The 13866-nt window shown below is 33.8% G+C and overlaps 1 protein-coding gene across 4 annotated transcripts; it reads left to right on the plus strand.

Moving 5' to 3' along the window:
* Positions 1 to 2625: 2625 nt before the first annotated feature.
* Positions 2626 to 12323, plus strand: LOC107848289 (O-methyltransferase MdmC). 4 transcript variants are annotated; one of them, XM_016693032.2, is made up of 11 exons: positions 2667 to 2779; positions 3490 to 3592; positions 6438 to 6763; positions 6905 to 6958; positions 7873 to 7956; positions 9317 to 9442; positions 10746 to 10813; positions 11448 to 11517; positions 11621 to 11686; positions 11763 to 11840; positions 11929 to 12323. In XM_016693032.2, exons 3-11 carry the CDS (start codon positions 6485 to 6487, stop codon positions 11968 to 11970), a joined length of 867 nt encoding a protein of 288 aa, XP_016548518.1. In that variant the 5' UTR covers positions 2667 to 2779; positions 3490 to 3592; positions 6438 to 6484; the 3' UTR covers positions 11971 to 12323. The 4 variants fall into 4 exon arrangements, 3 of the variants coding, with proteins under 3 accessions (XP_016548509.1, XP_047264744.1, XP_016548518.1); XM_016693023.2 differs by lacking the exon at positions 3490 to 3592 and having other exon boundaries at positions 2626 to 2779; XR_007053269.1 differs by lacking the exons at positions 11621 to 11686; positions 11929 to 12323 and adding an exon at positions 9867 to 9934 and having other exon boundaries at positions 2666 to 2779; positions 9317 to 9468; positions 11763 to 11806.
* Positions 12324 to 13866: the final 1543 nt, after the last annotated feature.

Here is a 13866-nt window from a genome sequence, read left to right on the forward strand (position 1 = left end):
AAAGTGGTGAAAGACAGAATCTTCGATGTAAGCAAGATGATTATCATGTGGTCTAGGATGAATCTTGCCACCATAACTACACTTAAATTTGACCTTATAATTAGGGGATTTGATTGGGATCTTTCCATGCTACGGTATTTTCGAAATCAATTTCACAGAAACGGGAAGAAGAGTCACCGGATTCAGGGTAAGAAGTGTAGGAGTAGTTCTCCATGTTTTGGGTTTAGTAGTTTGAGAGTGTATTTTATAGGTTAGACTATTTGCGAGAGTGAAGAAAATGGAGTGGGTTGAAGAAGAAGGGGGATTTTATAAAGCGGTGATTGTGAAAATGGTATACGGCTTATACTGATAGTGGCTATTTTGTGGCTATTTAATTGTAAGTGCTATTTTTATGGTATTATTTTAGTTTTAGATGTTGTTTTTGTCCTTTCCCTATTTCTTTTCGAGAACATGAAAGTAAATTTGACTCTTTTTCATTGTTAATAACAATTTTCAAAAGTTTTTTTTTTAAATAAATAAAACAAAATTCCTATTCAGGTAAATATCTTCACATAAATTTAAACAAAAAAGTAATATTTAAATTTGTGCATAATTTAATAAACTTATTATTTTATATTAGAAATCAAAGTAAATTGCTTATAGCAGGAAGTATTATTCTTTTTTTTTCTTTCCCTTTGTTAGCTAGCACAACTTTGAGTTTGGAACCAAAATATATCATGAAATTTTAAAAAATATCAATTTATGTCATATAAAAAAAAGATATCAAAATAGACTTTGTGCACTTAATAAGTGCACAATACCTTTAGATTTTAACGGAAGGTGCCTGGATGACGTCAAAAATGGTGAAGTTTAGATTGTGCACTAAATAAGTGCACAATTCATTTTTTTTATGAATTGTGCACTTATTTAGTACATAATTCTTTTTATGCAACATTGTGCACTTATTTAGTGCACAATCTATGATATACATTTTGGCGTAGATTGTGCACTAAAAAAGTGCACAATATATTATTTTTTGATTGAGCACTTTTTTAGTGCACAATCCATTTTATGATATAAAATGAATTCATCGACATTACCAGTCACTTTGATTCAAAGTTTCGTTCAAATCAGGTATTGAAGATTGTGTTGGTATGTTACCCGATATGAAGTATTGCAAAACATTCATTTCGAAAAAATTGCTTCAATGACTTAACCGGACATCACCAATACTAGTTGGATTCTCAAGTTGTGTATAGACATTCGTCTATGCAAAAGAGTGCGCACGACAACTTGTCCGCTCCTACTTAACATAAACTTGAAGAATATTTAACTTTATTTGACTGACATAATCAGAAGGAGCCCTTGAAATCCAGTCAACGACTCAGCGTCATTGATAATCCATTCTCCATAATTTACCAGATCATTTGATGAGAAGGAATTTGGATATTATCCGACTATAAATAAATCACAATCGTCATTTTTAATTTTCATCCTTCTATAAATTGAATCAACAAATTCTTGATAACCAATTGAAATTGAATACTTGACGTTGCACTTGGGAGAAATACTATAATATATTGTATTACTTTCACAAATAATTTCACCGTCCCCAAAAAGTCAACTTTAATACGTTCACTACATTCTCTAAGACTCAAATGAATAAAAATTTATTTGAATTATAAAAAAATTTAAAGTTATTGCAATGAAAAAGACGATATTTTCCTTTTATATAGAAATTTTAAAGAACTGTTCAGGAAATTGAACAGGATAATGTAGACATTTTTTGTGTACATATTCAAATTTCATATGAATGACAAATTGATGTTGATATGTCTGAATAACATGAATAGTGCAAAATACACTTTTTAATACACTATTTATTTATTTATAGATTGTGCACTTTTTAGTACATAGTTTTTTTTTTTTAAGATTGTACACTTTTTTAGTGCACAATTGTGCACAAAAGTGGACAATATAAATAAATGAATTGTGCACTAAAAAAGAGTACAATCAAAAAATAATATATTGTGCACTTTTTTAGTGCACAATCTATAAATAAGAGAATTGTGTACTAAAAGGTGCATAATTTTTTTTAAAAATAAATTGACGCATGAAAATATATATCATAGATTGTGCACTAAATAAGAACATAATGTTGAATAAAAAAAATTATACATTAAATAAGCGCATAATCCATAAAAAAATGAATTGTGCACTGTAAAAAAAAATAGACTGTGCACTATAAAAAGATGAATTGTGCACTTATTTAGTGCACAATAAACTTCGCGTTTTTTTGATGTCGTTCAAACACTTTTTGTTAAAATCTAAAGGTATTGTGCTATTTATTAAGTATACAAAATCTATTTTGCTATTTTTTTTTTTCTATATAACATAGATTGATACTCCCTCCATTTCATAATAAATAAATTGTTAGATTAATAAAAAAGCATTAAAGACATAAATTTAACACTACTTTTTATTTTTACCCCAAAAGAAAAAAAGTTGATCTTGTAATATCCTTTCAAAAATTAATTGGTCGTCAAATCATAAGCGTAAATTTGAAAAAAAATTTAATGACTCACTTATTTTGAAACACCAATAAATTCATTTATTTCGAAACGGAGGGAGTATTTTTTTTTTTTTTTTTAATTTGATGGCATATTTTGATTCGACTCCACAACTTTATCTTTGTTGGTGGTATTTAACAGAGATGACAGGCAAACAAACTGAAATATAGAAAAGCAGAGACTCCATTCTTACCTAATTTTCCTAACATTTACCAAGAGATTTCTTTAAGGTTCGTTAATATCTCTATTTCTATTTCATTTTCTTTTTCTTACTAATGTTCCATGTGGTTTAAAAGTTTATCTTTTTTTACCATTTGATTTTTGTTGAATAAAGTTTTTGGTTTTCTTGTTATTTATAATTAAGTTGACAAAGTCAAAGGGATTCTTGTATTTGTATATGAAAGACTAAGTAGTAAGTAAAATGATGGTAGTAATGATATTGTTAATCTTTTCAAGAAACCATGATTCTTTCCAACTCCCCTAGCCTTTGGTGGACAAAGTTAGTTGTTGTTGGGAGGTGGCAGGTACCTGTGGATTTAGTCGAGGTGCGAGACCTGACACTACGGTTATAAAAAAAGATGGTAGAAATGACATTGTTAATCTTTTCAAGAAACAATGCCTCTCAGATAGGTAATGGGCAGTCGAGTGACGGAGCCGGGATTTGAAGCTTATGAGTTCTTGATTCTAATGTTTTTAAGTTATTGGGTTCTAAATTACTCCCTCCGTCCCAATTTTAGGTGGCACAACTGGAATTTCGAGAGTGTTTTTTTTTTTTTTGTGGTGTGTACTAGTAGTCGTATTGATATGCTTGTACTTTCTTGCTTCTGGAATTTTGGTGATGTTTGTTGTTTAGGGTAGATCGATTGTAGGATTATCTTGTGGTAGTCTTGTTTTTGTTACTACGTATTGTTTCTTTCTCTTATATTATGTCTTTTTCTAGACTATTTTTGTCTTGAGCTGGGGGTCTATTGGAAGCAACTTTTGTACCTCACCTCTGAGGAGTAGTGGTACGGACTGTGTACATAGTACCCTAGATACACCGGGTATGTTGTTGTTGTTGTCTTTTAAATATTTTAAGTTGTTAATTATTGTAATTTTATTTTACTTTTTATATACTCAACAAATATATAAATTTTATTTCACTAAACTCAAACTTTTATGTCTGAATTCGCGGTCTAAGTTTCGGAAGTTTGAATCTTGAAATTCCAACTGTGCCACCTAAATTGGGACAAAGGGAGTAATAGATTGTACATATTCAGTGGACCTCTTAGGACCAAATCTTTTGGGTTCGGCCGAACCCGAATCTATACTCTAGCTCCACCCTTGATGAGCGCTTTGATGACAATTTATAGGGTCGTTAAAGTAAATACAGTTTAAGATTGTATAGAAGCGTTGGCTTGTGATATAGCTTTGCCTGTTCCCAGGCCAATTAAGCAAAACTACAAATAAAGTTCAAGGTCCCCTATGACATATTTAATATTGGTCAGAAGGTAATTTTTTAACCATGGAGTAGGTTGCCGGGCAACAGGTAGGTTGTAAAATGGGGAAGTAGAAATAGATGGGTGAGATGATGTTATGGTGGAGGAATAATGCTCTGAGTGTTGTAAACTCCCCAATCTAACATAAGTTGGAAGGTGCATATGGTTGAAGAGAAAGACGAATAGGATATGAGGTAATTGCAGAAGTGAGAGATGAAATGCTTCACTAGGCAGATAAATGGTTGGCCCCCATTGCTTTGGTTTATAGTTAAGAATGCAATGCAAGATGTGTGAGTAGAATGCACAAACCACTGTTTTATTGAAATTTGGTATTTTAGTGGGGGCAGAGTATAGGATGGGGACATACTCCTCCACGTTTCAAATTTGTGAACCAACTGGGGTTAGGTCAGCTAACCTTTCTCAGTTAATTGGTACATAGCATAGAGTAGAGTGTTTTTTTTTGGGGGTGGGGGGTTGTAGGAGCTGAAAGGTTTAAGTATAGGCTTGAGCAGTGATTGTGCTACAATATTAGATTTAGCCAACGGAGACAAGCTGCTTTTCCTATGTTTTTGTTTCAGGAATTATGGAGGTCTGTTCATTTCATATGATGTTTCTTCTCAAGTACCATCTATATGTTGATTATGCTCCATTTGACCATATTTGAGTTCCTCTGAACCTGCTCAAACACTATAAAAGGAGCATCTTTGTGATCTGGATTGTACAATTCAACAATCTTACCTTCCAAATTGGTCCACATGTCAAATTATAACATACACTTTGCAGCATCAGACATGATTGCAACCAGGGAAGCTAGATCTCACCAATCCTAATATTTTTACGTATCTATGAGTTTTTCTTCTTTTTGATGTTCTGTCACAACTTGTAGCTTATATACTACAAATTTGTCGCAAATTCAGTTATTAATCACACCTACGATAGGTTTTACATGTCTAAAAGACATTGGCTTCAGGTCACTCAAAACTTTGCATTAACAACAGCAGTTAAGAGGGCAGAGAGTATACCTAGCTGAATAACTAAGAGTGAAGGAATTATAACTAATTGCTTCACCGAGGGAGCAGTGGCACTAGTGGATTTCCTAAAGTTGTACAAAGTTATGGTATAACTGTATGGAGATCACAAAAATACATCAAATGGTCAATTTTGACTGGCCCAAATCTTCCAGAATCACTAGAGATCTATCTGAGACTTGGGATTTGTATCCTTAGTTCCTTACTTCACAGGTTTACAGAGTGATTGAACTAGATGTTGATGAATCTTCCACTAGAAATATCCTTGTAGTTCTTTTCAACCAGATAATCCAAATAAGCAGTTTGGAAACTCTGCAAATTGCCAATTTTTTCAAGCAGCCGAACTGTTCCAAATAAGAGCATATCTTAACTGACTGGAAATTACCCTATCCATGCCTCTAAGAGAAAAATAAAAAATAAAACCCAGTATTTAGAAGTGCATAACCAATGGGTTAATATATGGTTAACTTTTTAACATAAGATGCAGGAGTAAACATGGATCCTTTGCCTCTTTATCTGGTTGTCGCTGGTCAGAGGTTCCGCGAATGCAGCTTTCCTTGCAAACAGTTGCCTCTTTACTGAATAATGTCTTCTAGAATACTCATCTGTGTCAATTAACCATAGTGCATTGTGAAATGAGTTATCAGATAACTTCCATTTGTGTCCTTGCTTGAGAACTGATATGTCATCCCCTTGTCAACTGTCTCAATGTTAGAAAAGTGGAAGATGGTACTATGGAGTTCACTTCCCATTCACTCTTAAACATGGCAAATCATTTTGCCTCCTCATAGTGACCGATATCTCTACCTCTGTATGTTTTTGGGCCATCAACTAGTAGTAAGAAACATGGCAAATCATTTTTCCTCCTCATAGTGACCTATATCTCTACCTCTGTATGTTTTTGGGCCATCAACTAGTAGTAAGAAACATGTTTTCAAATGCTCTTACTTCCGCACTACATTCTCATATTTGGACTTTCTGTTTTCCCATGTCGACTGGAGTAACTTATTTTTTGTAGTTATTGACTTATTTCAAGATAGTCATATGTCATTGTTTATCTACTTTTGGTAAGATCTCACAACCTACAGTCTGATCACGAGATTCCTTAAGACAAGACCAACTAGGACTTTGATTCTAAAAAGCTTATTTATAAATCTACAGATGTAGTACAAGTAACATCACCACCACCAACTACTTACCCGCAAAAAAAAAAAAGATAACATCATCGCCAACCATAAACCATGTAAATTTGTGACAGCCACATAAAGTTGCATGTATTGCACTTGCCTGATGATAGGAAGTAGAGGGTTTATTTTGCTGACGCTAACTTAGCACATCAAATTAGTTTCTAAGTGCTTCCTTTTAAATTTGTTCTCTTGCAGGGAGTTCAATTTTCCCACAGACTCTTTGGCTGCTGATTGCCTCTCCTATGTCCAGACTGATGATGCTTGGATGCACCAATTCATTTGCATTATTTCGACCTAAATTTAATGGCCATCTGTTTCCCTCCATATACCACATAAATGTGTCATCCTTGATGAGGCACGTGTCTTCCACCACTGCTCTCTCCTTTTGTCAGCTTCAGGCATCAAAACTTCATGATAGTCCAGTCACCGTTGCAAGTGATGTTAGATATGGTGGTAAACGAATTATAAGTGTTGATTCGCCACTGTATGACTACATACTGTCAAATGTTAGAGAACCAAAGGTGAATGCTCAGGTTGCAATCCCATTATAGTTTGAGAAGAGAAGCAAACATAGGGAAAACCAAAAGAAAAAGAAAAAATAAATGTAGAGGCAGTCTATCAGGAATTCACTTCTTTTTTTTTTTCCTTTGGTTGGATTTCAGATTTTGCGTGAACTTAGGGAGGAGACAGCAACAATGCGAGGCAGTCAGATGCAGGTAATCCATCAGTCTAGGCTTTCTAACTGTTAATTTTCCTTTGCCTCCCTCCTAAGTAAGTTATAGTTACTGCAGTCCTGCTGCTCATGGTTTTGATACATGCACATGATCTCTTTCTAATCTACGACTTTGGGAATCTGTTGAGTTTCAGTATTTACTTACGAAGCATCTCTTCATTATCCTAAAATCGAAGGATCATTTCCAAAAGGGGTTATTCATGGATGTTATTATGATCCCTGGTCCCTCTGAAACTTACTGGATTTGTGGATCCACGGCACACAACAACTGACTGATTCTAACTTAAATAAAAAAGCCTCAGCGGTTTTAGAGTTTATCCTTTGTAATTCACTCAAGTGCTATATGCAAAGGTAGTGGGAATACACTGGGTATGTTGTTGTTGCTATGTGCAAAACTAGCTCTCTACATGAGTTTGTGAAAATTTGTAATTTGAATGAAAAGCAATTCGAGTCACTCATCATACAGTGGATGAGACGTGGTAACAGGGAATCTTTTTTGAAAGAAGAATGAAAAGCAATTCGAGTCACTCATCATACAGTGGATGAGACGTGGTAACAGGGAATCTTTTTTGAAAGAAGATATGTCAAGTATGATGAAATTTTTTAATGTGTACTTGATAGTAATGCATGGGATTGCGGAAGCAACTTCTTCCTGTTTCAACTGCAAGTCTTGAGAGTTCACATTTTCCTCTTTTATGCTAGTAGACCTTGGGGGGATAAATATGCGCTCTCTGCAAAAATATCTGAAGGTGACCAGTTCTTATATTTCCCTTTTATTTTATTGGTTTACAACTTTGCTATATAAGCTAGAGCAGTGACTAGTGATGATTTTTCTCATGAGGAGATTGACAGATATTCTGAATTTCAACGTTGACTAACTGTAGTTCTTAGTAATAGGTGTCACCGGATCAAGCACAACTACTTGCTATGCTCGTCCAGATTCTTGGAGCAAAAAGGTGCATTGAAGTGGGCACATATACTGTAAGTCTATATTATGAAATCATCTACATGGTTTATATTTTATGTTTTTCTTTCCTCATATTAAAAGTTTGGTTCTTTCTCGTAAATATGTGTACATGCTGCTTACAATTTATGCTGCAAAAGCCACCCAATAGCAAATTTAAAATGCTAAAAGCTGGAAAATGAGGTTGCTACTGAGACTGTCGACAACAATGTATTGAATAGATTAGATTTGTGGCACTGGATCAGGATGCGTTTGATAATGTGCACCTTCTTCTGCTGTACTTAAGTATGTCACAAGTTGTAGTTTTCACCTAATTTGTGGGACTCTTCACTTTTGATGGTTGCACCCATGTGGGATTCTCCAAAAATGTACTACTTTTGGAGAATCCGACGCACACTCGCTAACATTTTTGAAGAGTCCAAGCAACATAGATTTTCACTTGTCTTATCCTTTATGTAGGTTCTTTTTAATCAGAAAATAAATCCTTTATGCAGGTTTTTTATAGTGCCAAAAGTAACAAAAAAATCTAGTGAAAAAGGGGGAGAGGAAGGGAACTTGATCTTTACTCGTACTTCTCTATATCATTCCAAATTTGTCGGATGTACGTGAAGGGACAAATATGTCCTAGTTTTCATCATATGACTGTTTGTGTTGAAGAGTATAGAGATAAGGGGTACTTTTTAGAGGTGAAGCGCCTAATAAAAAACTAGCCTAAAATTTTCATGAAAGAGAATATAATAGCATATTGGCTGCTGTGTGGGTTTTCCGCCATGAAGAAAAGGAGAGGGTTGGAGGGGGCACTGGTTTCATAGTATAGAAGGCATGCTAGGAGAATCTCATCATATAGGAGGTGCTCGACTGAGGACTTCATGAAGGGACTCATGACAGAAGTTCACTTAGTATGGAGGATGAGGGGAATTGGGTCAGCTGTGGACGAAGGATAAAGGATAAACAAGGAAAAGGATACGTAGATATTCCTCTGCTTGTGAGTTTTTGCTATTTGAAGTTCTTATCTAGCTGGTTTTCGTTCCTGGTATTGCAATCTTGGTCCCTACCCCCTATCTGTGGTGCTGCCAAATGCGGGATAATGTGGGAAAAATTTATCCAAATTATTATCCTGCATGCCAAACGACAAATATAGGAATATGTTTTCTGTTTTTGCTTTCAGCTTGAAAACAAAGCAGCACACATGAATTACGAAAAATTCTCAACTGCCTGTGCTTGACCAGTCTGATTGACTGATCACATATTCTATCAATTTCGGATTTCTGTCAACAGTGACATTTATTTACATTGCCTTTTAGTACATTGAGTGCTGTTGTTTTCCTCCTTTGGCTGTATTATCGATCATTAATATGAGCCGTTCTTGTCCTACAGGGATATTCATCCTTGGGTGTTGCCCTGGTCCTTCCAGAAGGGGGCTGTTTAGTTGCTTGTGAAAGAGATGGCAAATCAATCGAAGTTGCACAAAGATATTATGACCGAGCTGGTGTGTCACATAAGGTGATTCTGGTGTCCCCGTGTGATTCGTAAGACATAATCTTTTTATTATATTTAAGAGATAGTGCAATATAAGTTTCAATAAATATGTTTCATATGAATCATAAGACGTAATCTACTAAAGATGATATAGTTATTGACCTTACTATTCATTTATCAATCAATCAACCATGCCTCAATTCCAAATTAAGGAGGGGTTTGTTATATGGATTCTCTATATATGTTTAGGTATTGGGGCATATCCCAATAGTGGTATAGAAAATCTTTTTAAGGGAAATCAAGGGCTCTTTATAAACTAAGCCTTAATCCAACTAGTTGATATCACCTTAATAGATCCTTTATTTACGTTTTGTTCAATTCTCAGGTAAGTCTCATTGATCCATATTAACTCAAGATTTTTTAAGTGACTTTCTCGATGTGATTTTAGGTGTATGTCGTCTCTCTTATTACCTTCAATCACCATTGTGTTGCACCAACGGGCTGATGCTTTTGGAGGTCTGCTTAAGACATAGTGAAAGCATCTCAGGCATCAATCCACAATTTATTAATTCTTCTGCATGTGCTTTGTCCATCCTTTATGTTGTAAATTTTCTAATCTTGTCCAATTTTATATGTTCTTGCATCCACTTTGATATCTACATTTTCATAACACGTATCTTGTGGATATGATGGGTCTTGTAGGCTTCAAATACGCTCTCACATAACATGCTCGGTGTGAAACTATTATACATAACTTGCTTTTCACTTAAATAGGTACCTTCTGTCGCATACCACTGCTATAGCATCTTTTAACCATTCTTTTTTTACTTCTATGCGCTATTTCCTCATCTGTCAGGCTATTCTCCTGAAAGACTGAGAGTCTACTTAGCTGAATTGTCTGCTTCGGTGAATTAAGATTCTACTCAATCTCGCTTCAACACTCCTCTCTATGGAGGCTAAGCGTGCATATATTTATTCTTCTCAAACCTTTTTCGAAAATCACTTTTCTTTAACAGAGGGTCTTTTGGAAACAATCTCTCTATACCCCACAAAGGTAGGGGTAAGGTATATGTACACCCATCCGCCCCAGATCGCACTTATGGAATCTCTCACTGGATGTGTTGTTAATTCTGTATATGCTAAAATTCGTACAGTATTTTAAACCTAGGAGGGTTTTTTAATGGCTGCTTAACATAAATATGGAGCATAAACTGTGTTTCTCATTTCGTAACGACTTAACATTATTCATGCTTGTTTATGGGTACAATAAGTATGCGCTTAAATGCCTTCGATATTCGTATCACTGATGGTTTGACTGTGTCATTAGGTGGACGTGAGACATGGTCTAGCAGCAGATACTTTGAAGTCTTTGATTCAAAATGGTGAAATTTGCAGGTAAAATATCTGCCTGAGGGCCAAATTTTGTTTCGTTCTCGACTTTTTGTTTTTTGTTATAAATGTGCATGTAAATCCTCTGTCAACTCCATTCTGGGATGTTTTTCTGTACCATCTTGGTACCTTATTAAGAAACATTTAACTTATCCAAAGAAACTGCTGTCAACTCCTATATGAGTGACAACACTAGTAGGATTTATTTTTGTTCCCTTTCCAGCAAATGCTTCTAGCTATACTTAGCACCAGTACGAGGTGTAAAAGATGTGATTTTTTTTGCCAAATACGTAATTCTGAAAAAGCTTTAATGGATTATGGTTAGATTAAGATACTTTCTAATGCCCAATGTGACAATACTTGCATACAGTAAACCCTTTTTTCAGCTAAGTATCTTTCTTCACTTGCGCTACTTCAAGACGATTGTCAGCCATTATCCTTTAAAAGAACTGAACTATCAATGAGAGAGAAGGTAGATCGCTTGAAGAAACAGTAGAAGCTATCGATTATCTGTCATAGTGAAGAACAAATTCAGATGTCTCAAATACACTTATATTTAGAGGAAAACATTTGGTGTCTTTTCTGCGAACATCGACAAAAATAGTGAAGTAACTCACTATATAACTCCAATTCTATGCAGATATGATTTTGCTTTTGTTGACGCAGAAAAGAGAATGTATCAAGAGTACTTTGAGTTGCTTCTACAACTGGTGAAATACGTGATCTCAAAATTATCTTAAATTATGTCTAAAATTGTTTCATAGTTTAGTAGGCCTGGCAATTTGAAACTGTAAAATCCATTCCCTTTCACAGGTGAGAGTTGGGGGTCTTATTGTAGTGGATAATGTCCTATGGCATGGAAGGGTTTCTGATCCACTGGTGAAAACATTTTCCTCGTTGGTCAACTCCACTAAACGATTCAGTTGTAACTGTTTTTTTTTTTTTTTTTAATCAGGTAAATGATTCCAAGACTCTTAGCATTAGAGATTTTAATGAAAATTTGATGAAGGATAATCGCGTTGACATCAGTATGGTAAGCATGATAATTTGCTTGTTTCTTTCTTCTTCTGGGATGGAATATAGGATGGAAGTTGTGATATCATTTTTCTAACCTTGCTAAGGTGCCTGTTGGTGATGGTATGACGATCTGTCGAAAAAGATAAGCCTAAAAAGAGATTGGAACAGAGCTATGGATTATCTCGGACCTAGACCGAGGTATTGATGGTGATTTTCTAATCTGATGTTTCGTAACAGAAGAGCCGCTTTCAAGTAGTATGTTGAACTACCTTAGCCAGCCATTTCATGCTTGTTTAGTCTAAAGTTTCCAGTGCAATATTTTGATATTCACTTTTTCATTTGTAAAAGAAAGCTTATAGAACTTACTTGGGACTTTTTGTACCCTGATCTATTTTTTGTACTCTGATCTATTTCTTTCGTAGGTGTCGTTTGGTAGAGTGTATTAGAAAAAATAATACAAGCACTAGTTTTGTGTATTACGAATATCTTATTTGGTACACTTTTACATCCTCTGTATTATCAATGCGTACATTATTATACACTCTTTGGTATTAAGAAGTGTAATACTAATGCATAGAAATACCATAGTAATGCAATGTATTTTAATGTATGCATTAGTATGTTTAAAGTCATAATTATCCCTCAAAATCTTTTCCATATCCTTTCCACCATATTTATGAAAAGGTGTTTTTGTAAAAAAAAGAAATTTTTTTTTTTATAGAAATTATACAATTCATGTTTTTTTAATACACCAAATCAAACACGGCATAAGAAAAATACAAACATAATTAACACAAGCATTACTAACGTAGGCATTAATAATACATCATATCTTGCATTAGTTTTTTACACCCTACCAAATGATTCGTTACTATTTGTATTTAAGATTTGAAAGTTAATGGACTTGATGAGAAGTAAAAGAGCAAGATTTGGTTTTCTTGACACAATTGTGTGGACTAGAAGCATGTTGCCCGGGTCGGATACACAGTCATGGACTAGAAGCATGTTGCCCGGGTCGGATACACAGTCATGTATCAAAAGAAATTCAATAACTCATTTATTTGTTAACTCAGCTAATTTTGACTTGTCCTAATTCATCTTTTGATAACCAAATCGATTCATTTGTTAACTCGGCTGATTTTGACTTGTCCTAATTCATCTTTTGATAACCAAATCGATCATGCTCTACTAATGCAATCAAATTTCTTTGTAACAGTATTCTTATATAATATCATTTCGCTATAACAGTCAACTTTTACTTGGAATCAATCTTTTATATTACATTTCTCCATTTTTAACAATGTTTTACCTATAACATCAACAATCATCTTTAAAATAGTACAAACTTCGTAAAATTATCACTTTATAACAACTTTTTTTTTTTGAATAACATAATAATTAATTATTTTTATAAATAGAATCCCTAAAATTACCAATTATAATCTAGAGACAATGATCAAATATTTTACTAATATTTTAACACGTTGTATGTCATGTGAATATATTTTTTTTTTAAACACAAAAGTGTGATGAAGCTTAGGATTGATTTTAAAGTTCCTATGTCTATAATATTAAGAAAATGAAATATTAGATTGTATGCTTTTGTTTCATCTATAGCAGTCGATTATTATTTAAATAGTGTTATATAACATCTAGTTGCTAGATCAGTGAAATATCTCAAAATCAACAATGTTATGTAATGAGATTTGATTGCATACAAAATTATATTAGCTTCACGGGTTAAATTTAATATTATTAAAAAATAAAAATTCAATTTTATGCATTTTTGCTCTAGAATATTTTTAAAAATATCAAATAGGTGTATGACAGCTAGTCGCTCTAGCAATCAAAATTAACAAAAATAGTGATGTTATTATAGAGAATTTAATCAAGATTATTCAAAATCAAATCGAACTTGAAAATTCAAACAAAAAGATGTTATTGGTTTAACAGTTCAATAGCAGTTTCTAGTTAATTTTTAATGGGTTATTGATTTCAAAACCATTTAGGATTTTTTTAATGGGTTAATTGGTAACCTATTA

The sequence above is a fragment of the Capsicum annuum genome, chromosome 1, assembly GCF_002878395.1.
Source record: "Capsicum annuum cultivar UCD-10X-F1 chromosome 1, UCD10Xv1.1, whole genome shotgun sequence".
NCBI classification, from domain to species: Eukaryota; Viridiplantae; Streptophyta; class Magnoliopsida; order Solanales; family Solanaceae; genus Capsicum; species Capsicum annuum.